A 25,807-nucleotide genomic window follows, 5' to 3' on the forward strand; every position below is an offset into this window, starting at 1 on the left:
TGAGGAGGTAAGTAGTCATTCATGCTCTTCTCGGCTCTAAAATATCATGATTCTTTTTAGAAAAGGAATTTGAATTCCTAGCAGTTGGATGCTGATGCTATTTCCTATATTGAGCCCAGTAGCATATTTTTCAATCCCTTTTATTCCAAATGGGCTTTCTTGTTTTTCTTGTCTTTAGAGCGAATGATGGGAAATGGGCTTTCAACACCCATTCAGCAAACAAGAGCTGCTTTTCTTCCTTTGATCTTAGCAACATGTATACATGTTTTTGTTTTTGTTTTTTATGGTATGAACAGCCTTTATTGATGGAAACAGGAAGTGGAAAAGAGGAAGAGATACAACAGCTCTGGGTCCTAGGTGCCTGCAGAAGCCCCCATCACCCCCAAAATGGCTGATCTTAACAATATTGGTCCTGTAGTTATATGGACAACTAATGTTGAAGTTTCTTAGGGTACAGGTTTCTATATTTATACAGATATGCAAGTGTACCTAATTAATACTACTATTCAAGAACTGAGGTGTGAGTGTTCTGGAGATTTTCTAAACTATTCTTTCTTGTTGGATATACCCCCCCCCCGCCCCCCATTGATATAATTGCTGAGAATTTTGATGTGTTAATACTTAATAACTAGGAATAAATAATAAATCTATAATAGAACATATAATCCATGGGCCACCAAAAACTTTGGAGTTGTTGAAGGGAATGAAGATATACTTTAATTTCTTTTTGTAATCTTGGGTTTTTTGTTTTTTGGCTAATTAGATGGGACTTTAAGGTATTATAGGTAGTAACTAAGAGCATGAGTTTTTGGATTAAGGAAGACTTGGGTTTGAGTCTTTATCTCAAACTAGCTATTAGACCACAGATAAATTACTTAAATACTAAAAATTACTGTTCATGCTTCATTTCTTAATTGGTACAACAGAAATAATAATGGAATTTTTCTCATAAGGTAGTTACCAGGCTTAAATAAGAAAATATTAGATCAGTGACTGGCATATAGTAAATACTTAATAGCTGCTGCGTTTATGTCATTATCATAGTTATTCTGACATTGTTTAAATGTATGAGTAAATGTAACAGATCCACGTCTTTGCTTCAGCTTAGAATCTGAAATTTGGGTAGTTTTAATAGTTATAGGTTTGTTTCTTTCTTTCTAGAGTGATACTGTATGCATGTGGGAGGGAGGGAAAGGAGGGGCAGAGGGAGTGAGAGAGAGAGAATCTTAAACTCCATGCAAAGCGCAGAGCACGATGTGGGGTTCAGTCTCATGACCCTGAGATCAGGACCAGAGCCAAAATCCAGGGTCAACCAACTGAGCCACCCAGGCACCCCAATAGTTTTGAATATTAAGGGTTTAAAGAAATACATGCGGGAGGTAATCTAATGATGGATGGCACTATGGAGTCAGAATACTTACGTTCATTTTCCTATATCTTTAAATGAGACATTTCTACTTGAACTACAGGTCTGGTGTGAGAATGAAACAGGATATACATTTGCCTAACATATAGTAGGCTGCATGATGTCCCACTTTTGTTGACCTGCAATGACAGTAAAAGCAAATTCACACTGTAGGAAATGGTTCTGTAGATATTACCCATCTTCCAGTTGTCTTTATTGACTATAACTATGGTTGGAAGTCATTGGAATCCTAATAAGTATCCTAATGTTTTGGGTTGGTTTGATTGTGTTTCTCAGGTGTTTTGGTGAAGTGATGAAATTCTATGTCATGCATTTAATTTTATTCAAATTTTAAAATAGGCTTTTTAAAATAAGAGATTTGAATGAATATTTTGTACCACTAGTAAAGTATTGAGTACCTGGTGTATTTTCAGGATTTATTTATTTATTTTTCTCTTTCTTTCTTTCTTTTCTTTCTTTTGTATTTTCAGGATTTAGAATTGTGCTAGTTGTCATAAGAACTCCATGGGGGCTAATTCCAGCCTTGTGAAGAGCTTTTAGTTGTTTTTGGGCATCATGAAACATATGGATGGGGGGAAGGGACAGGGAATTACAGTGCTGAACTGCAGATCACATAGTATTAATTTTGTGGTCTGGGTCACAAATCCAGTAAGGATAGGCATGAGTAGGCATATTCATGTAATTTGTGAAGGCTTCCTGAGTCTGATACAGAGGATGGGCATTTTAATAAATTAATAAAATAGGGTGACTTTATGAAGTAGGGAAGTCACCACAGCTTTACTGAGAAACATCAATGAAATGTCTGGACATCCATTCAGTTTTTAGTTCTCATAATATTGATTAGTGTCTGAACTTCTAAGAGTATGGGGACACCAATACTTATTTTATGTATCTTAATGCGAATTAGAAAAAATATATGTACCAGCTCATCAAATTCAGGATTTCATAAATACTGTAACTTACTGTGAGGCCAGTGAGAAACTGAATTGATCATAAGTTAATTTAAAGAAAATAGTACAGGTGGTACTGCAATACAATATGGTATCCTTGTCAAGATAGTATGGGAATGACTAAAGTTTGGGTAAAAGTGGTGTAGACTGTACTTTGAGTCATGAAGGAAAGATTTTATAAAGTTTGGTTAGAGATGGGCCAGTGTCAAAGAAGGAAAATAAGCTTGAGGCCTGGTGGTGACTTAAAACATTTCTTTGTCTTCGCCAGTGAAGGACCTCTTCATACATGAAGAGCTTCTTCCCTCAGATCAGAACTAAATTTTGTCCACTATTTTCTTTCCCCCTTCTTCCATCTCCTCTATTCAACTGGTGCTTAAAAATGTTTCTACTACTGACAGCTGCTACTGCTCCTACTAATATCATACTATTAACATTTTTCTTGAGTGAGGAATATTTTTTAGAAGACTTTTATGATAGTATTGTTTGAAATTTATTTCTGACTATGCCATCAGGTTGTCCTGAAAAGTTATTAGGTATGTAGGATTTGAAGGAGATTGGGGCTTAGCTCTATTTGAGAGGTGGAAGGTAGTACAAGGGCCATAGATTATTTTTTTAAGATTTATTTATTTATTTATTTATTATTCATTCATTCATTCATTCATTCATTCATTCATGATAGACACACACACACACAGAGACAGAGACAGGCAGAGGGAGAAGCAGGCTCCATGCTGGGAGCCTGATGCGGGACTCAATCCCTGGACTCCAGGACCGCGCCCTGGGCCAAAGGCAGGTGCTAAACCACTGAGCCACCCATAGATTATTTTTTTAAGCATATCAGAATAGGGTAGAGTATCACTACATAGTAATGAAGATACAACTGATTTTGATGAGTATTACACCCTGTGTTTTATTTCCCTTGCTTGAAGACTTAATAATTATTTGTTGATTGGCACTGTGGGATAGGTGATGGCATTCATCCTGAAGAACAAGTCTCATGCCAGAAGCATCAGAATGGAGAAATTCTCAATAATGCTCTGGCTGGTTAAGTAAACCCAGGGTTTAGCTTTCTAGTGGCCTCTCATTGATTGTCCATTTAGTAGACTCTGTAAAAGGGCAGTCATGGAGAAGGGCAGTACTGACATGGCCAGTCCTGTTTTCCCCTGCTGGCCCTGAAACTCTTATCAGGGAAAGCTTTTTTGCACTTTCTCCTTGTCCAATAAATGGCTTGACACGAGGGGTATCCTGGAGGCAGGCTCAACTGAACCCTCAAGTCTTATCAGCACTTGCTGGTGGACAGCACCACTGCCCCTGCCCTGGCTCCCTTCATCCTTGCAGTCCCCAGTCCCAAAGGCCCAGGGCCCTGGACCCAGCCTCTACAAATGTTTTTGCCCACATTAATTCATTCAGAATTTATTAAAATGTAAGTAAATAAAAGCGTCCATAGGCGATGACTGCTCCAAAGCTGAAGAGACTTTGGCTGTTTAACGATAAATCAGAGGAAGATGCAAGCAAGGGTTGTACTATATAGTACTATATAGTACTATGTAGTTATTAAAAGATATAAAATTTGTTGTCATTCATTCCTTCAGAATTCCCTTCTCCCTTCCAGAGGAAGTTTTCATACACATTGATTACCTTAATAAAGGTTGTGTTTGGATGATGGGGTGGAGAAGTGGGAAAGTTTAGTAGAACGGAAAAAAAGGAAAAAATTAAGAGACTCAGGCTTTTGTGTCATGGTAAGAGTATAAGAGTAAAAATGATATATTTTATTGGGGATGCATTGGGTACCAGGCATGGTGTTTAAGACCTCTCCATGCAGGGGGCTTGTAGTTGGTCCCTGGCAGCCTTATCTGAAAGCCAGTTATGTCCAACTCAGGCCCTTGCTCATAAGCACAACCCTGCAAGGCCAGAATCACTGGGGATGACTTGGAGGAACATCTGAGACTTCTGAGAATCCCCAATTGTAAAGTCTGCTCAAGTTTCTTTAATAAACTGCAATAAATAACTTTAAAAAATAAAAATAAAAAAAGTAAACTGCAATAAAAAAGCCTAACTTCATAAGAATTACTGTGTGCATCTGGGCAAGTAGTGAATGTTGAGCTACAGTGGGAAATGGATTCTAGAGTATTAAATTCATGTTTGTTGGCTAAGCAGGATTATAAATCCATGCATGTTAATGGGATTTTAGGGGTTAAATTTGCAGAATCAAGGACGTTTTAGGGTATATTTTTAGTGGCCATAAGTATCACCCAGTCTTTTCTGCTTCATATGAGTGCCAGGTAGAGACTTGATGAGACCAGTAGGTCACCCTGCCCTTTATAGCTGAAGCTGTTCCTATAGAATGTCTTTGAAAACATGTGTTTTTAATCTGTCAAAATTGGTTGGCCAAAAAGAAAATTGTAGCCTGACTTGTTTAAAGAAGCAAAAATAACTACACACCAAAGTTTCAGTGTACAGAGCATGGCTCATTTCTTCGTTGACTCTTTTTGCTTTTTATAAACTCTGATTTTTATTTCCCATCAGTGTGTTAGATGAGTAAAATTATTTGCAGAACATATATACTACCCATAAAAACACTAATTTTTATGTTAGGTTTTTTCTTATGTGTAACATTACAGCATTATGAACTACTTTCGTGTTAATGAGTAACTTTAGCAGATTACTAAGAAGACTGTTGAGGGATAAAAAAAACTTAGGAAACTTAAGATCATTTGTTTTGAAATACATAATGTTGGAATTAAATGAATTTTCTTTCTCTAGACTTTAGGTTCTTTAGCTTCCTTTGCCATTGATCTGTGTGTGTGTGTGTGTGTGTGTGTGTGTGTGGGTGTTTATTTTCGATTATGAAGTTGGGTTATCTACTTCATTGCCTTTATATCTTATACGTATTTACTAACAAGCATATGTCTTATCAAGTACGTATTTGCATAGAATACCTGGTGATAGCATTAGTTATATAGAAAATTTTGAGCAGAATGGGATTTACTTCAGACACGTCCTCAGGTGTCATTGTGTAGGCACTTATTAGGTGGGATTTAATAGGAACTCCCAGTGGTGGCTTGAATATTTTGCTTTTGTGCTATTGGCAATTTTAAATCACGAAGATTTTTATATCGACCTTTGAAAGCAAAGTAAAGATTTAAACCATCTTGGGGGTCTTCACATCCCTGGTTTTGATGGGAAGAATGGAGGATTGCCCATTTCATAAAGCCGTATGTTTTTAAACTATGAGCATGGTGCTTTGCACAAGTCAAAACTGCTAAAGGGACAGATGTTGCCAATTTCAAATGTACAGGGGGAAGGCCAATATTGCTAAGCAACGGTGTACTTGAGAGAGCATTTTTAGGAGCAGAGCCAGGGGAGTTGTGCCTGGGAGCATTTGCTGCTTCTTATGGCTCAGTACAAGGGAAGAGATGAAAAGTTGTTTCCTGTCAGGGCCGCCATTGCAACCGCCAGCACAAAAGACAGTGACCTAGGGGCACCAGTTAGGGCTGGCAAAGGGATGTATGAAAACAGAAAAGCTTTTTTGCCATGTAGGAAGGCAGTAAGCCATGTTCACAGAGGTAAGTGCCCCCCAGTGAACAGCTGCCCCACAGTAAGTACGAGTAAGTGTACGCCTGAGGTTTCAGGTGGGGAAGGAGGTGAGAAAGGCCTCAAAAGAAAAATCTCTCTCCCTCTCCTTTACTCTCTCTCTTCATCCTGCCCTTCCCTCATTTATTTCCTTTCTCTCTTCTCTCCTTCTCTTTTGCTTCCTCTGTTAGGGGCTAACATCAAAGAGAAGGATCCGAGTAACCTCTATAGTTGAGTGCTGCAGTGTGTGTGACCTTCTAAACAAGGTAAATAGCTCACCAGCCACAGGTATTCGGCCCCTCCCATGGCCCCTCCCTTGGTATACACTTGATAGGTAGCATACAGGTGGTATGGGTTCGTTCGTTCTTTTTTTTTCTTTTTTTTTCTCCCCTTTTGGCTGCCACTAGAGACTTCGAATACCCCTTGAGATTTTCATGGTTGTTGGTTTGGATTATAGGTTTTCCTCTCTCTGTCACTGTCTCTTTTAATGAAATAATGGTGTAAAAGTAGAGAAAGTACAACGTTATCGTTTCGTATCTGCATGAAATCATAGCCTATTTTTGGCAATGCATTTTAAAGAAATTAAAAAATTAGCAGTTCCTTACCACTTAGATCTTTTTTTGGTCCATCTTTCAAACTCCGGTCTTGAACCTCTAGATCTCTTGACAAATACTGATGATTTCTTTCGTCTTTCTAAAGTAAAGGTACAAATGGAAGATAACTGACAGCTTAAAAGCTTACGTGTGTGTGTGTGTGTACACATGTGTATGCTCCCCCTCCATTTTCTCTCCCTTGCCTCTCCCTCCTTCTCCCTATCTCTCCTTTTTCCCCTTGGCTTTTATTGCGTTGCTTTTGTTTTTTAGCATACAGATGGAATTTGAGTCAAATTCAAATGATTGTGGGACTCCTACCCAAATTCTAACTGATAAGTAGTAATACTTGATTTCCAGTGATGAAAGAGTATTTTGAAGTAGTTTTACTTTGGTGAGGCAGGCAGGACACAAATTTTAATGTTCTTATAGTTACTTGGTTTTTATTAATTGATTCAGAACAGTTCATGGTCACATAGTCTGTATCTTTGTGGGATATAAATTTATGTGATGAAAGGCTAGAGAAGGTGACAGTGTTTCCATTTTTCCCCCTCAGAAGATAGAATTTGTTTACAGGTAAGCAGCAGTGAATCTTCGTCAGTGACGAGAGAGCAGAGAAACTGGGCACAAGTATGTTTGTTTTTCAAAGAACTTGTTGTAATTAAGCCCAGAAGAAACTGGCTTACTTTGTCCTACAAAAAACTTTTGAGAGAGTTTTATTAAGGAAACATTTGACATTGAGATGCCTCTTTAAACATTTTTTACTAAAAGATATAATAAAACAGATGAGACTCACCTGCTCCGGAGCTGGTCTAAAACCCTTCAGGTTCATTTAATGTTACTTGGTAGGTAGCATTGTTGTGGCTGTATAAATAATACTGCTTATTTATTATTATTTTTAAAGATTTTATTTATTTATTCATGAAAGACACACAGAGAGAGGCAGTGAGAGAAGCAGGCTCCAGGCAGGAAGCCTGATGTGGGACTTGATCCCAGGTCTCCAGGATCATGCCCTGGGCTGAAGGCGGATGCTTAACCACTGAGCCACTCAGGCGTCCCAATACTGCTTATTTTTATAGAGTCTACCAATTAAAGAACTTTAAATTGAAAGGACTTTTTTTTTTTTTAAAGGACTTTTTAAATAGCATGTATCCCTTCCCATCAGCATCCCCCAAACCAGCATTGTGATTATGCTAATGTCAGTGAAAAAGTGACCTGGCCTCCAAGAGCATCATCTCCGCCCCCGCCTCCCCCAGCTGTGTGCTATGTGTCCATGTGTAAGGAGTAGTCAGGAGGGCCACAGTTGGATTTATGTACAACTGAGATGTAATTTACTTCTGCTGCTTTGCCCCCCCCCACCCCCCCTTCTCTCAAAGGCAGTTTTCAAGAGGAATTGGTTTTGTTGCAGCTGTGAGAATGGTTAACTGTTTTTCATAATATCTCTTCTCTGGCACCTAGATTCTATATTCTAAGAAAACAGGAATGACAGTAAATGCAAGAATATTAGTAGTTAGGACACATGGGGTTGACCTACCCTGTGCCTTAAATCATCCAAAAAGCTGGAGTCTTGGGGTCACGGGCTCTGCATTAAAAGTCAGAAAGTACTTTTAAAATTTCACTGCACGTGTGAGGGGATGAGAAGAGCAAGGAGACTGAGATGGGGAAAGTGAGTAGAGTCACTGTTGCATGTGTTCAGTATGGATATAAACTGTTTGCTGTTGCAACTCTTAGAATTGTGATCATACATAGTGTGAATGCTTAGATGCTTTAAATTCAGCAGCTATTAGGGGGTACCTGGGTGGCGAGTCGGTTGGGCATCTAGCTCTTGGGCATCAGCTCAGGTTATGATCTCAGGGTCGTGAGATTGAGCCCTTTGTCGGGCTCCTCACTCAGCACAGTCTGCTGGTTCCTCTCCTCTGCTCCTCCTGCCAGTCTGTGTGTGCTCCCGCGTTCTCTCTCTCTGTCTCTCTCTCTCATATGTAAATAAATAAATAAATAAAACCTTAGAAAAATTTAGCGGGTATTAGAGTACATTTATTTTACAAGCAAAGAATGTTTTTCCTTGGCACATATAAAATACCTACTTAAGACATATGCAAGAATAAAATTTATTTTTGGGGGAGAGTGAGAGCATGAGTTGGGGGAGGGGCAGAGGAAGAGAGAGAATCCCAGGCAGGTTCCATGCTTTGGATTATTTTATTTATAATATAATTTTTTAATTTATTAATTAATTATTTATTTTTTAATTTATATATTTATATTTATTTTTATATATTTTTTATTTTTTATTTTTATATTTATATATAAATTATATATAAATTAATAATGTAATTTATTAATTATATTTATAATATAAATAAAATAATATAAATAAATATTAGCAATTGTTGAGTGACTAAATATTTTCTCCAAACACTGTTATTAAACTTTTTCATCTTGGGCAATATAGTAAATTACTTTATAAGATGAGCTTTATTGGAATCTTGAGGCAATTTATCTAAACTTTCAGACCAAATGTACATACAAAGATAATGCAAGAAAAGGGAAAGAGTATTAGTCTACCAGAAAGTCAGTGTAATTAGCAAACTTTTTTTCCTAAAGAGAGTGACCGAATCTCGTTCTTAATACATTATAGAAAAGTAGAACAGTCTCTTAAATTTAGATGTTCTTTGATGATAGGATTAAAGAAGTGATTTGTAACCATTCATAATATTGCAGTATTAGATGAATTGTACTTTCCAAGAATGATCTTTGGTCAGTTTTGTAGACCCTAGCAAGTAACCTGGTGGTTTGTTACCTAATATTAAAGCCCCAAGAAAGGGGAGAATTTACTTGTTCCGAATTGGATGTAAAGGGCAAGGCCATCTTTATTTTCCTTCTCTCCTCTGTTTATTATAGTATCAGTAATCCCCAAGGTGGTTTGAAGCTCAGGTTGCTTCCTCAGAGCATATACGCCTGCTTCAATAATTTTCTTTCCTTTTTTCTTTCACTAGGCTCTGCTTTTTGTTTTTAAAAGTCATCATGCCAGGAGACAGGCAACCAACACCTAGCCCAGAGGGGACTGTTGAGATTACTGCTGGAATAAACCCAAGATAAAATCTTTATGTTCTTTCAGACAAAGCATAGATTAAATGGCTTATCTTATTCATATGACTTCAGTTTCTTTCAACCTAATCCAGAAACTGATGGAAAGTTTTTTTTTTTTTTTTTTCCTGGTGCCTCTCTAGTCTTAGCTTATGCTCAGCTATGGAAAAAAAAAAAAAAAAAGTCCAGGCACCCTATGTAACATAGAATTAGATATGGTTCCTGAACACTGTTTGCTGCTTAACTTTGATAGACGCATACACTCAAAGGAGGAACAATAATACAAGTTTATGTATCTATAAATCCGGTCATGGTTGACAAAGTAATTTAGTAGTGTGGTTTGACTCAAAACCATTGGTTCATATGATTTGTGGGAGAGCACTTGTGTGTGTGTGTAAGCGAGAGAGGGGGAGAGGGAGCATGCATGAGAGAATGGTGGGATGGAGATTGGAGTAAGCATGATCACAAAACATCACACTGCAGTGTAACACCCTCCCCTACAGGGATATATTTTAATGAAAGGCTTCATGTTAATGTACCCTCTCAAAAATAACAATTAGATCTCTCAGAAAAAAATACTGAAGATGGTTTTAGTGAACAGAATTGGTTGTGGAAGGAATGGATCACATAGTTTGGTCCATTTGAAAGAACTTGCCAGTTTATTATCACTAGCATGGAACCAGTGTCTAGACTCGTTTTTTGAGATACCCCCCCCCCTTTTTTGCTTTCTTTCCTTTTTTTCCTTCTTTCTTTCTGTTTTTCTTTTCTCTTTTTCTTTTTTTTAATAGCAATGCCTTTGTAGCCAGGCTTACTTAAATCATTCACGGTTGCTATGCCCACAATGGGCTTCATGGGGTCTCAAGTGATCTTTCATCAAAGGCACAGTGTTTTCAAGTCTTAAGAGCACTGGGGATTTCTGATACCTTATTACATGGTGAATGGTAGTGGTTCACAGTCAAAAGTTAGAAAGTAGGTGAATAACCGAGATTAAACGTAAGTACTATCAAACAATGATAACTTTGTTTTTAAGTCAGTTTAAACCTATTTCAGGTGTACCCCTGCCCCCTTAACTTTTACACCAAGAAACTAGTTGACATATAGTTATAAATAATATTTACTGAAGATATTTCTGTATATAATGCATAAACATAAATGGTATTTTTTTTAAAGATAGGAACTGTTTCATGTAGCTCTACAGAAACCTTGGAAATACATTAAAATGTACACATTCAGGGATCTTAGGAAAATAATAGTAATCAAATAAGTGAAACCAATCCTTTTAGTACTCCCCTCATAGTCATTTGTACATTTAGATGAAGTAAGGTTTTACAGTTCTATATGTGGAGAACAGCTACTCACTTCTCTTATTTTTACTTAAACCAGATCTTAAGAACTAGATCCTAGGTCTATAATGAAAAGATACTTTAATAGAGATCAAAATAGAATTTCCAGAATATTTTAAGTATCAGTTAACACAAATTAAGAGCTTTCATAAATTTTACACATTTTAGAAAAATATATTAGTGACACTAAAGCATGTAACTATAGTAAAATTAATGTGACTAGAAAGAAACAAACTATCATATTGATTTTTAAAAGTTCAAAATACTTCTTGTGAGCTTTTATAAGTTTCATTAATGATGTTTAGGGTTCTTTTCATTTTTAGTTTTAGTTTGTGAAAGACAAGGAAATAATAATTTGCCTATAAAAAAGCAGTTTACCTAAGGGTGAACTTTTAAAAACCAGGGATATTAGCTCATGTTTAATAAATGAATTGGGGTGGCACCACATCCTCCAAGCATTCAGCATTCTTCTACTGTGCTTATCCTTAGAGTATTTCTTAATGTCCTGTCTCAAGAAGACACATGCCTTCCCTTACCCCAACCTAAGCATACCTGATATCCCCTCTCCCACCTGTCATGATCTCCTGTAACTCTCAGATCTGAAACTTTGCTCGGAGAAATTCACATCCCTAAATTGCACTTAGGAAACTACTCCTTGGGTGAAGAACATCTGATGGGGTGGTGATGGAATTTTGTTATAATAGTTTTTTTTTTTTTTTTAATGGAGGATATCTGTATCTTTTTTTTTTTTTTTTAATTATAGTCAGAGAGAGAGAGAGAGAGAGAGAGAGAGAGAGAGGGGCAGAGACACAGGCAGAGGGAGAAGCAGGCTCCATGCACCGGAAGCCCGATGTGGGATTCGATCCCAGGTCTCCAGGATCGCACCCTGGTCCAAAGGCAGGCGCTAAACCGCTGCGCCACCCAGGGATCTCGATATCTGTATCTTAAATCATTGTTTTGTGAGGATGTCTGGAATATTACAAATGTGAACAAACGTATTGCTTTTCCAGTATGTAGGAAAAAGAATTCACCATAAAATACTGCGTAACTTTTGATGCTCTTGTTTCTGAATTTTGTCAGTGATGCCATGAAATGACAAAATCAAATTCATTTCACAAATACTACTTACACATCTGTGTTAGTTCAGAATTATGCCAGGGTCCTGGGAGACACAGAGCTGGATAAGCCCCAGATCCCACCAAATAGGAAATGAGCCTAGGAGAACAAATGGAAGCACCAAGGGCTGTTTCAGAATTGAAGGTGGGGAGAGTGTCAGTGAACAAAAAGACTTCCAGGAAAGGTCTGCCAGTGTTTGTGACACCCATGTTTGCATCTACCACTCTTCCTAGATCCCCTGATAAGAGTAGAAAGCATGGTCTTTCCATAATAAATTTTTGTTGGATGATAACTGGTGGTGATCTGTAGATCCCTCATCATTTAAAATATAATCTTGTGCTTTATCAATCTCTTGCCTTCTTTCCTTGAAAAATTAATTTGGAGAGGAGCCATAGCAATTTCTGCAGTTAGCATGACATTAATTGTGGTAGCCTTTGTGTGTAGCAGCAGACAGTTTGGCATTAAAAAAAGGGTTCCAAGGGAACATGAGTGATTTTTTGCTGCATATTAGAGCATATCACATTTTAAAAGGTATTCTAAACCTTTCCATTATTTGAACATATTTGGGAAGAGATGGGAGGGTGTTTAATTGTTTTAGAATTTAACAGTTAAAGTTGGTTTACAGTTACATAATACTGTTAAGAGTGCCTTTTCTGTCTCCTACCTCACTTTCCCTCCTTTCATATTAACAATCTATAGCTTTCTTTTTAAAAATATGTGTACTATTAAGTGTGCCTTAAATCTGTCTAGGGATCTTAAAAATTCTTCTAAAATACTGGGTATGGAAGTAGACGTTTAGATAGTTGCCCAAAGGGCACGATGCTTCTGAAGAAGTATTATTCCTAGCAACTTTATACCTTTCCCAGCCTAAGTAGGCACACCCAGGCAGAATGAGCAGGTCCTTGTAATAGGCCTCGCTATGTAGGTAATTTATGGTGTATTCACAGAATAAAATTAATTTTGTGTCAAAACCTTGCTCAGACAGGCCTTTTGGTTTCCTCCTCTAATCTGTCTCTTGGAAGTGCTGATTGTAGCATCTTCTTGATAAATGCCTGCATTTATCTGTTTGGCATTGGCTTCAACATGTACTGTCTTACTTCTTCCTCACAGCAATCCTGTGAGGTTTTGTGTATTTCATATGTGCCTGCTCAGTATTTAGGTATGACTGATTTTTTTTTTTTAAGTATGACTGATTTTTAAAAAGCAAATCCAAACAATACACCTCTTTCAAGGACTTTGTAAGTTAGTTTGGGAAGAAAGAGTGAATTAGCTAGCAAACACTGGACCAGGCCTTCACAGCAGTCCCCAGTTTCCACAGGAACAGCTCACAGTCTCATGGAGGACTGACCGTAATCTGTGAACAGCTCGGTGTGCTGAGTGCTTGGTGGGGCAAGCCCAGAACCCTGAGGAAGAAGCTGGGAATAGATTCACGTAGGTGTGTGTTTGAGAGAAGGAAAGTCATTTAGAGGAAGATGAAAGTAAAGATAAATGTGGTAGAAGACATTTGACTGTACTTTGAGTAAACATTTTTATCACTTAAAAAATCTAATTATGTTTTTATTTATGAATATTGCATGGTTCGGGATTTAAAGGATAGGTTAAAGGTTAATGTTTTTACATTAAACATCTTCCCACTGCTATACCCCACCCCACCCCCGAATTCCCCTTTCTAGAAGTAATTATTGATGTTACAGGCTTCTTCTCATCTGTATACCCAGGGATGTTTCATTCATAATCAGTTACTCCACATACATGTTCTTTTCTGTCACCTTTTCATTTATTTAGATCCTGGCATATACTGCACCTATGTTTTTTCCTCCTGCTTTTAACAGTGTATCTTGGAGTTTACCCTCAAATCAGTACATGGAGAGGGTCCTCATTCTGTGTCATAGCTGTATGGTATTTCTGCGTAACGGGCATGTACCACAGTTTTCTTAGTCAGTTACCGCTGGATGGGCATTTAGACTGTTTCCACTAGGCTGAAATGAGTAACTGTACATGTGTCTTTGTGTACATACAGAAGTTGGTGCTAGAAGTCATATTGCTGTTTCAGAGTATGGGAAATTAGAATTTGGGGGCTGTTGCCTAATTGATGTCTTCAGAGGTTTTGACCCTTTACCCTCCTCCAACCAGGGTATCAGAGTGCTTGTTTCCTCATGTCTATCTTATAGACATAGTATCGTCATTTTTTTGTTTTGCCAAATATGTGAGAAAAAAGTTTCTAAGAGTAATCCTAATGTTTTAAAGGAGGAAACAATTTCCCTTTTGTCCCTAGTATGTTTATTTCCAGTAGTTTGTTACTTAAGACTTTGAGTTATAATTCAGACAAACAACAGTGTTTAATAAGGCTCTAAGCTAAAATCTGAAAATTTACTTTCATGTTCTGAGTTCTGAGCCTGAAGGCATACCAACAAATGTTTATTGGTTGCCTCTGGATGGCAGCAGTGTCTGATTGGTGATTTACCAAGGTAGAACTGGCCCCTACTCTCCTGGAACTTGAAATCAAGAAGCAGCAGAGATGCTGCTGCAGGAGGTGCTTTGTCAGGGAACGTATAGCCAGGTGTGGGAGTGCACACACAGTTTCAGGAGCGACAGACTCGGGGAATGTTTTCCAAAAGATGTTTTTTAATCTGCTACTAGAAGTCTGAGTGGAAGTTACGTGGTCACCAGTGAGAGAAGGAAGAGAGTCTGAGATAGGGAACGAGAAAAGTATGATTCATCTACCTAGATGGAGATCAGTGTGCAGCAAGTAGATACTGCTGGTTGATCCATAATCCAAAAGGTGACCTGTATTTGAAGAAAAATAGCATGAGCTTTAATCTTTTAAAAATTAAACGATAGAGAATCCTCTTGGGGTTTCCATCCATCCACACCATTCAAGAATGCCATGGTAATGCTGGCACCGTGCATTATTTCACATATCTGTGCCTGTGATGGCCTTTCACGTTTCACATGTGACCTTTTTACCAATCCTGTGGAGAGGGTTAGGATGGGTAATACTGTCCCTTTAGAATCACCATGAGGAAATAGTCAAGAAGTTGACTCTCATGCGGAATTGGAGAGCCAGCCCTCAGCAGGCCAGAACTAGAATCCAAGGTCTTTTGGCTTCCTTCATCAGCATGCTGCCTCTGAGCCCCCTGGGTTCCCCAGTTAGTGACCACTAAGCCTTTTTGAGGATAGCATTGTCACAAAAGTGCTGCTCTGTTGAAACTTGAGAGACTTAAAACACAGTGTTGTGAGGGCCCCCTGGTCTCAGTGGTGAGGTATGGTTCTTTGGTTCAGCTCTTTTTAGCTTACTAAAACAAACTGTCATGCTTAGAAGACATTTACTAACATTTTATTTTGGTATCAGTGCATTTCCTTAGGATTACAGCGTCATTCCAAGAGGTGTGAGAAATCAGACTGAGGCCAGCATTGCTGCCTTTTCTGGTCTGACGCACCTGTAGTACAGAGAGGTGGTTAGATCTGAATACCAAACTGCTTCTTTTCACAAACAGAGGCAAACCATTGTTCTTTTAAAAAAAAAAATGTTTTTGGTCATGCGTAGGACAACTGGAGTCACATCCCCTCCTTAAGATGCTAATATATTTGGGATCCCTGAGTGGCTCAGTGGTTTAGAGCCTGCCTTGGGCCCAGGGCGTGATCCTGGAGTCCCAGGATGGAGTCCTGCATCGGGGCTCCCTTCATGGAGCCTGCTTCTCCCTCTGCCTTTGTCTCTGCCCCCCCCCTCTCTCTCTGTGTGTGTGTCTCTCATGAATAAATAAAATCCTTTTTTTTTTTTTTTAAAGATGCTAATGTATTTGTCTCTTGCCTGAAGGTTGAGATTTTTGGAAAGGTAGTGTTAACAGTATTACAAACCCAAGCTCAGTCACTTCAGAGCATTGTGTGACTTTGGAGATGTAACTAAATTTCTCTAGAATTCAGTCTCGTTTTTAGAAAATGGGATAATAGCTACCACAGAGGTTGATAGGAGAATTGGAGCATTATACAGAATTCCCTCAGAGATTTTTGTTGTCATTGCCGAAGTATAATTGACATACAATATTATATTAGTTTCAGGTGTACAACATAATGATTCAACCTTTACATTATGGAGTGATCACCACAATAAATCTAGCTGACATCTGTCACTGTGCAAAGTTGTTACCTGTTACGAACTATATTCCCTGTGCTGTATATTGCACCCTGTGTCAAATTTATTTTATAACTGGAAGTTTGTATCTCTTAATCCTTTGCCCTTATTTCAGCCATCCTCCCTCCCCTCCTCCCTTCTGGTGACCAAATTGCTGTCTGTATTTATGAGTCTATTTCTGTTTTGTTTTGATAGGTAGAATCATACAGTATTTGTCTTCCTCTGACTTCTTCCACTTTGCATAATATCCTCTAGGTCCATCCATGTTGTGGCATGTGGCAAGTTTATGTTTTTCTGTGGCTGAGTTAAATAATCCATTGTACAGCTACATTGCCTCTTTATCTACTTATCTATCGATGGACACTTAGGCTGCTACCGTATCTTGGCTATTGTTAATAATGCTGTGGTAAACATAGGGGTACTTACTATCTTTTCCAGTTAGTGTTTTGTTTTCTTTGGGTAAGTACCCAGAAGGGGAATTGCTGCATTGTATGATATTTCTGATTTTTTTTGTGGAACCTCCATACTATTTTCATAGTAGTCACACCATTTTGCATCCCCATCAACAGTGCATGAAGGTTCCCGTTTTTCCACATCCTCGCCAACACTTGTTATTTCTTGTCTTTTTTGATACTAGCCATTCTGATAGATGTTGAGGTGGTATCTCATTGTGTGTTTCCCTGATCATTAGTGATGTTGAGCATCTTTTCATGTGTCAGCCATCTGTATGTCATGTCGTCTTTGGAAAAATGCCTGTTCAGGTTCTCTGCCCATTCTTTTATTGGATTGTTCTCTGAATAGTGGTTGTGAGTTTTTTATGTATTTTGGATACTAACCCCTTATTGGTTATATCATTCTCAAATACTCTCTCCCATTCAGTAGGTTGCCATTTTGTTTTGTCGATAGTTTCTTCACCATGCAGAAGCTTTTTAGTTAGATTCAGTCCCATTTATTTATTTTTGCTTCTGTTCTTGCCTAAGCAGACAGATCCATAAAAATACTGCTTACATTGATGTCCGAGAGATTACGGCCTGTGTTTTTTTTTTTTTCCCCAGGAGTTTTATGGTTTCCGGTCTTAGGTTTAAATCTCTAATCCATTTGGAGTTTATTTTTGTGTATGATGTAAGAAGGTGATGCAGTTACATTCTTTTGCATGTAGCTGTCCGGTTTTTCCCAGCGCCATTTATTTAAGAGACTGTCTTTTTCCCATTGTATATTCTTCCTTTGTTGAAGATTAATTGACTGTACAAGCATGGGTTTATATTTCTGGGTTCTATTCCGGTCCCTTGATTTCTGTACCTACTTTTGTGCTGGTCCCATATTGTTTTGCTTACTATAGCTTTGTAGTATAGTTTGAGATCAGGGAGTGTGATATCTTCAGCTTTGTCCTTTTATTTATTTATTTTTTAAGATTTTGTTTCTTATTTGAGAGAGAGTGCGTATGTGCACATGAGCAAGGGAGAAGGGTCGAGGGAGAAGGAGAAGCAGGCTCCCCACTGAGCAAGGTGCCTGATGCGGGGCTCTATCCTAGCTAGGACCCTGAGATCATGACCTGAGCCAAAAGTAGACACTTAACCAACTGAGCCACCCAGGCACCCCAAATGGGATTGTTTTCTTAATTTCTCTTTCTGATAGTTATTAGTATATAGAAGTGTAATAGATTTATATATGTTAATTCTGTGTCCTGCATATTTTTTTTTAAGATTTTATTTATTCATGAGAGACACACAGAAAGAGGCAGAGACACAGGCAGAGGGAGAAGCAGGCTCCACACAGGGAAGCCCGATGTGGGACTCGATCCCGGGTCTCCAAGATCATACCCTGGGCTATAGGCGGTGCTAAACCGCTGAGCCACCCAGGCTAGGCTGCCCATGTGTCTTGCATCTTTACTAAATTCATTTATTCTAATAGTTTTCTGGTGAAGTCTTTAGAGTTTTCTATATATAGTATCATGTCATCTGCAAATAGGGAGAGTTTTACTTCTTTTCCAGTTTGGATGCCTTTTATTTCTTGTCTGATTGCTGTGGCTAGGACTTCCAGTACTGTGTTGAATAAAAGTGGCAAGAGTGGGCATCCACATCTTCCTCATCTTAGAGGAAAAGCTTTCAGCTTCTCACAGTTGAATGTAAGCTCCAGTATTTCGTTTTTAAGGTTCTGTAATGAGGGCTGTATCTACAGTTGATGGGTACATTTAGTACAGTCACCCCCACCCTACCCCTGCCCTACAAGCTAATGATTTTGCATCTTACAACAAATGGTATCAGAGGAAACAATGGCGTGTAAAAAGGTTAATGCAGTGTCAGGTACAATATGTATTCAGTAAGTATCTGCTCTCATTTTATTTTTAATTGATCAGAATTCTGGTTCTTGTGTTAAGGCCATTCCCTAGTGGGGAGGTGAGGTCAGTCTACACACAGGACACCAGATTTGTGAGGCAGCCACAAAGCAGGCAGGAGGGCAGAGCTGCACTCCCGTAGGCACCTAGATGTTGCATGTGAGAGACAGCAGTGGGATTTGTGGTTGTAAGTGTTAAGGCCCGTCTGCACCTTGGAAGCAGAACTGGACAAGGAAGGACCTGCAAACTAGAACTTCCTTATTGATGCAACTAGCATAGATTTTTGTTGTTGTTGCTTTTTGTCACCTCTTACTGTTTGTGGAGGTCTTACCGGAGGATCTTTAGCCTTAACTAGACCGTGTTTAGAGAGGCTGATTGGTTTACTCTTTGGCTGCAGTGTGTGTTCCCGGGAGCCTGGTTTCTCTGAGCAGGAGTAGCAGTCCTCAGCTGGAGACCCGGTGGCCAAAGTGGATTTTAAGGAAGGGATTAGGCCATGATGACTTGTTGAACTTCCCCTCCCTTTTTGGAAGGTCTCCTTCCAGTGGCAGACTTGGAGGTGCCAGACTGTATTTTATTAAACAAAGGAGCCTGTCCTTACAGATCTTTCTCTGCAGACACATTTGAAGTACTTACACTCTAGCTTAAGAGTCTCTAATTTGGGTCAGAAGAAGAGTAGCGATTTGAATCTCAGATGGAACACAAAATGGGTTCATGTTATATAGACTATCTTGTAACCTCCCCTCTGTTAATATAAAAATATGTCTTGGTACTCACAGAGGTATTTAGGGGTTAAGGGGCATTAACTCTAAGATATTCGTAGAACAGTTCCACATAGATGGGTCGGGGAGAAAAATAAAAAACAAATGTGGTAGAATGCTGACATTTGGGGACTCTGGGTGAAGAGTTTGTGGGAATTCCTTTTACTATTTTTATAATTTTGCTGTATCTATAAAATTATTTCTAAAGAAAAAGTTGAAAATATCTTGAGCATGTTCCCATGCAAGCCCATGCATTCACATTATTATTTTATTTTTCTGTATCATACTGTTGTATGGATGTACTGTGAAGGTCTAGAGCTAAACTGTTGTTGGGCATTTGATTATTAACAGGTATTTGCGATTATAAACAGTGCCACTTGGAGGTCCTTAAATATGATAATACCCTCATGTATTTGGAATGGAATCTCTACACTCCATTGAAATACTCCCACTCTCATAATGGACTTAATAGGAAAATTCACAGTAAATTAACCGAATTAATACTTGAACCTTAAGACCTTATTTTACAATTTTAAATGGCTTAAATGGTGACTACCTAGCAATATTTATCTTATCCAGATACTAATAAATATTGAGCTATAGAAAAATTTCCTTAGCTCTGCTTCATCTGATGTAATAAGACTTTAGAAAAAAAAAGAATCTTTCAGTGATGTGAAGCACCTTGGCTAAGTGTTGACTCCTTGAATAATTACAAAGATCCAAAGGTCTTTTAGCATTCTCATCTCATTCTGTTGGAAGTGGTAGGCAAATCTTTTTCTCTCTCTTTCCAACATGCTTCACTACTATTTCATTGATTCCCAAGCATGTTAATCAGATTCCCATTCCCATTCCAGGAACAGATGAGATAAGGGAATTGTTTGATCAGAGTCATTAGTAATATGCTATATGCTCTGTTGTATTGATTCACCTTCAACTTATAATTGTTATTTTTCCTGATGATGCATGTGAAAAATTGAAACCATAGAATATTCTTACATTTTACCCTCAGGTCAGAACAGCATTCGTACTAAAATGTTTGGTACAGTTTTTAGGCATCTCTTAATGGTTTGAATAACAAAAAGCAGGTAAGCAAATGTAGTTTGTGATATGCATAATGCTTACAGGCAGATCTGATAGGACACTCAGATAAAAGGAATTACCCTTGATTCTTTGGTTATACCTCCTAACTTCCTCAAAAATACCAAACTGCAGACATTTCAACAAAATTGTTTCCGTGAAATTTACATGTTTTAAAACCAGACCCAGGTGGGTTAAATTACATGTGAACATTGACATTTCCATTCGATTTGATTCCACAACAGTGTGAATGTTGTGTGCTCTTTTCTTTCCTTTTCCTTCATCCTTAAACTGAAATGGTGGGTTAATGAATCCTAGATCAGGAATTGGCAACCAATGCTGTATTAAATTACACTCAGATTAGAAATGAGAGCCTGGAAAAGAACCCTTTCATCTCCTCTCCAGCTGGAGGCAGGTATTGGACCAGACAGACTAGGAAGACCAGTGCTTTATGCATGTAGCAGTGGCAGTAACTGGGGTGGGGGGTGGGGGGAGGTTGTTGTATAGAACTTGCCCAGAGCACTTGGCTCTCAATTGACACAGAGCCAGAAGTTGCTTTTCCAGGGAAAAGCATGAGGTCATGGGATTTGTTTCATGTCTCTAGTGAAGGAAAAGTGTTTTGTTTTGTTTTGTTTTTTAACTTTTCCATTTTCTTTGCACTTAAAGTTATAAAGACTGTAATATGACATTTCCTAGACACTATGGTGACAATACTAGTGGCAGCAGCTGTCATTTGTTTAGGTGTGGAGAAGGAAGAAGTATAAATAGATCTTTCATCCAAGACACTAGGAAATCTCTCTTCCTGGGGTCTTTCTCTGGGGAAATATTTACTGTGTGGGTGTGTGTGTATACATGTGCATGTATGTGTGTGTATATACACACACACACACACACACACATATATACAATGAAAATACTGACTTGAAGTCGAGGGAGAGACGTTAAAGTGAATGTCATTACTTTAAAGCCAATTTTTGGCCAGCTAGAATACTACAAAAACAAAACAAAAAACCACAACTCTAACCTATCCTTGATTCGATGTTAGCCTCTTTACCTAAGTAGGCTCACAGAGGTGTTCAGATGATTTCCATCTTTGTGTTCATTTTACTTGGCTCGCTGGACAGATGTTGCTGTGAAGCAGCAAACTGTGACCCCAGTTTTCTTTCTTTCTGCCTCCATTTTTGTTAGTATCTGTTATTCCCCTAGATTTACTAATTTATTAATTTTCTTTAAGATCTGCATTTTCCTCTGGAAACTTTGACCTGAGAGTCCATATTAGTCTGCTACAGTCTCCCAGCAGAACCCTTTCCCCACTGATGAGGTCAGGTTAGTCTCCAGTCCTGTTTTCATCGAGAATGTGAAGTTCCAATACTTAGCCACTCAAAGATGGCGCCTGGGGTGATTCAACCCCTGCAAGAGTATTGCTGTAATAATACCAGCATCTACTAATAACCGTCACTGGAATTGGGTTTTGTTCATTTGTGCTAACCTTTTCCTTGTTTTTCACTTTCAGCAGACCTACTCCAATGAAGTTCATTGTGTTGAAGAGATTTTGAAGGTGAGTTCATTTGCCTTCAATCTCCATTTGAAGAGTTCATCGTCAATCTCCATTTGAAGAGTTATTGAGGGAGGTAGACATATATCCACTTTGACTTTAATGAGCAGTTGCCATTCCAAACCCCTTTCAACGGTTCCCCTCCTCACACCTCCCAATACAAAATAAACCAGAGAAATAACAGAGGGACCCTAAGAGCCTTACTGAGCTCTCTGACAGATTGTTTATTAAAATGAAGTCTACAAGCTGCAAGGCATTATTTGGACCAGAGTTTTAAGACCTCTCTCAGGTTTTCCTGCTTGTTCATAAAGACCCACAAGAGTTGCTCACTTCTCAGAAAGGAAAGTCCTCTGTATCTGAGGGGTGAAACAGTGCTTGATTTATACCTCTTGGTGTTTTGTAAGGTGACACCTGATATGTATGGCCTCATCTTCAGGGGGGCCATGAATTTTTAAGGGAATTTAAAAAATAACATAGAAAGTAAATGGACATCTATAAACCTACCTTAAGGGGTTATTTTTCATTCTTGTTTCTTGAGATGGTGCCATGATCATTTATTCAGCTTCTACAGATACATCATTGAACCCCCATTATCTATGGGTTCAAGGTTTCTTTGCACAAGCACAACAAATGCCTCCTAGAATTCAGCTCCAGGAAAAAATAAATTCTCGTTGTGAACTAGCATGCTTTTTGGGGGGGGCGGGGGGGCGGCGGCACATGCTTTATCAGATAGAGAAGAATTATATTAAACTGTTGTTTCCCATTTTGGCTTTAATTTCCAGGAAATCTAGAGCTAAATTTAATGTTCAAGTACTGTAATTGTAATAACTGAGGGTTTTATTTCTCATTCCTCTTTTTTGGCTTCTAACTTTCTTCCGTGTGGGTTTTAATGATAACCTTGCTTTTATCTTTTACTTTATTTTCTGATTTTTTTTTTTTTTTGAAGTAGAATATATATGTCACAGGTACCTTTTCATGTGTATCTTCACTGCTCACGTTTCCTCAAACTATACTTACCCAAATTTTCCCTTTAATTTTTCCCTTTAATTTTTCATTGTAAAGTAAGGCGGCACTGAAACCAACATTTTAAAAAAAGATTTATTTATTTTAAAGATTTTATTTATTTGATAGCGACAGATCACAAACGGGGAGGGGCCAAAGGAGAGGGAGAAGCAGACTCCTCAAAGGGCAGGGAGCCTGATGTGGGGCTCTATCCCAGGACTCTGGGATCATGATCTGGGCCTAAGGTAGACACTTAACCAACTGAGCCTTGCAGGCATCCCTGTTTATTTATTTTAGAGAAAAGGGAGAGAGAGAGAAAGAGAAAAAGTGATTGGAATGGGGGGATGGGTAGAGGGAGAGAGAGCCTTAAACAAACTGTAGGGAGCCCAACGTGGGGCTCAATCTCACAACCCTGAGATCACTACCTGAGCTGAAACCAATAGTCTCAGATGCTTAGCCAATTGCATCACCTAGGTGCCCCTGAAACCAGTAATTATATAGGTTACCTTCTCACTTGCAACATTTTTGACAAAGGTTGTTTGGAAAGTAGTCTCATCATTTTTGTTTTCTTTATCCCCTACTTTTGCAGTTAGGATCTTCTGAGAAAGAAATATCTCTAAGGAAACACACTTTATACTGCTAGAATTGAGCAATTTTTGTGAACCAGCAAGGAAGATTAATAATAAACAGGTTATCTTGATTAAGCTTTTGTTTTTATCTTCTCCTGGTATTTCTGAAATCCTTTGGTATGATGAGTCATAAAAACAACAAATGACTTAGAAAATACAGCCTTAGCATTTTCTCTAAGAGTATATGTGATTTGTTTTATAGTTATTTCAAAAGCAAATGCAATAATAACAGTTAGTTTGTCTTCTATATATGTCAAATGCTACTCTTAGGTTTTGTGGTGTGTTAGTTAGTATACTACTTGTGAAATATCTTATTTAGGATGATGGCAGTAGAGTACCAGATAAGTGATTTTAATTTAGTGAACCCTTTCACTCTCCCTCCCTTCTCAGCCAAGATCACTTTCACATCACTTTCCTAAAATGGAAATACATGAAAATGAATGGTTAATGCAAGCAAACAGATGAGTATTTTCATTTGGAAATCATACAGAAAGCAAACAGAAGGTTGTCCTGGACTGAGGAGGGGCACAGGTCTTGACATAGTGGAGACTTAGAGTTTGTCTCCCTTCTTTTCTCCTCTCTTATAACAACAATGTATGAAGATTGCCAGAGGTCCTAACACAAATCTTTCTGATGGGCAATAGAAGCAGTAAATAGTTACCTAACAGAAAAAAAATCAATCATAGGGGATATTGTTTGGTTCTCTGGTGGAAATATTAAGAGTGGAAGTGTTTTAATGAAGGGGAGGTGGTGGCCTGTAATTCCTGCAGCTGATGTGGGGTAAGAAGACAGCAGATAGACACTACTAGAAACTAGGAAATGGTCACACACAGGATCCAGACAGGGCACTGTGCCCTCATGTCCTCATGGGCATTTGGAAGCAGCTCACATTTTCTACTTAAAGTGGCCTGGCCTGGACAGCCTTCTGGGAAGTCAGTGCAGCACTCGTGGGCATGACCTCAGTGTAGCATTGCAGTGATGTTGGTACAATGAGTGGCAGCACTCATTCATTCATTCATTCATTCATTCATTCATTCATGCAACAGATATCCACTCAGCCTCAGATACTTTTCTAGGCACTGGGGATTCCATATGACTAAGAGTTCTTGCTCAAAAGGGAGAAGATAATTATATAATAAAAATATCTGCTGTGAGTCCTATAGCAGACAAATGAAGAGGACTAGACAGAGGAAAGATTGCAGAAAGCCTTGAGGTGGGAACAGATTGGTGTATTAGAAAAGCACCAAGAGCCAGACCATGTGTGTGCCTAGAGTACAATGACCCAGGTGGAGAGGGAGGGAGGAGCAAGAGCAGCCATGGCACCTAGAAGTGGAGCCTGAGGCAGGTGTAAGAAGTCACTGTTAGGGTGGGTAGTGAATTCATGACCTTGCATGTAGCTCTGGCCAGCCTCCTTGACTGATGACCCCAATTCTCCTAAGGCCTAACTCCTTCTAGTAAGCTAGGCATTTAGGGAAGTATATAAATTCTTTCAGACCTTTGGCAAACCACTTAGGGCCTGAAAGAGTTTATGCACTTTCCAACTGCCTAATTTAATAGCTTGGGGCAGCCTTAGGCATTGAGAGTACAATGGACGTTTTCTGGGAATAATTGGTGACTAAAAAGTCATAGATACCACTGGGATTCTAAAGAAATTCTTGGAAAACAGAAGAGGGGAAGAATACTTTCAAACACCTGCATTAATTACATTTTCATATTGTAGCAGTATGATGATCCCATTCCTTAAAGGGAATAGTCAAATACATGAAACAGCCGGGAACTCTCTTTGGTGCAGTATTGAAATTCTTTAAAAATTAGACTTAATTAAAAGTTGTGATGCTTTTCATTTATGGAGTACTTTCTATGACCATGTATCTAAACTCTTTACATAAATTGCCCTCATTCCACTTAGGAAAATAAGTGGTCTTGGTTCGCCTCTCCCTGAACACAGCTGTTCAGAGGGCCCAGGCATGTGAGACTGCCAGGGCTGGTAAGGATCGCAGTTCAGATTCCAGTCTGGGCCCCTGGCTCCAATGTAGCTACTCTTTCCATTCCGTTTCAGGACAGAATTCTTCCTTTGTGCTAAACAAAGCAGAAGGTTAGTCAGTAGACAGGGGCATGTCTTTACCTTTAGCAGAAATTAGTTAAGAAAGCCAGCATCACTTACTTGGCTTGCTACTGTGCCAGATCATTTGTCTGTCCTGAGGTGATAGCCACCCAGATAGTGGCGGGGGGGAAAG

The 25,807-nt window shown here is 38.7% G+C and overlaps 1 protein-coding gene across 4 annotated transcripts in view; it reads left to right on the forward strand.

The window, feature by feature from the left end:
* AFF1 (AF4/FMR2 family member 1) overlaps positions 1-25,807 on the forward strand; it is a 217,855-nt gene that overhangs the window by 125,700 nt on the left and 66,348 nt on the right. For all 4 annotated transcript variants that reach the window (XR_005988428.1, XM_041758997.1, XM_041758999.1 and 1 more), the window contains one exon: positions 21,898-21,942. Coding sequence is in view for 3 of the 4 variants with exons in the window: in XM_041758997.1 (XP_041614931.1) it covers positions 21,898-21,942 (45 nt within the window). In the remaining variant the exon portion in view is untranslated. The remainder of the gene's footprint in view (positions 1-21,897; positions 21,943-25,807) is intronic.

Source organism: Vulpes lagopus, chromosome 6, assembly GCF_018345385.1.
Source record: "Vulpes lagopus strain Blue_001 chromosome 6, ASM1834538v1, whole genome shotgun sequence".
Lineage (NCBI taxonomy): Eukaryota > Metazoa > Chordata > Mammalia > Carnivora > Canidae > Vulpes > Vulpes lagopus.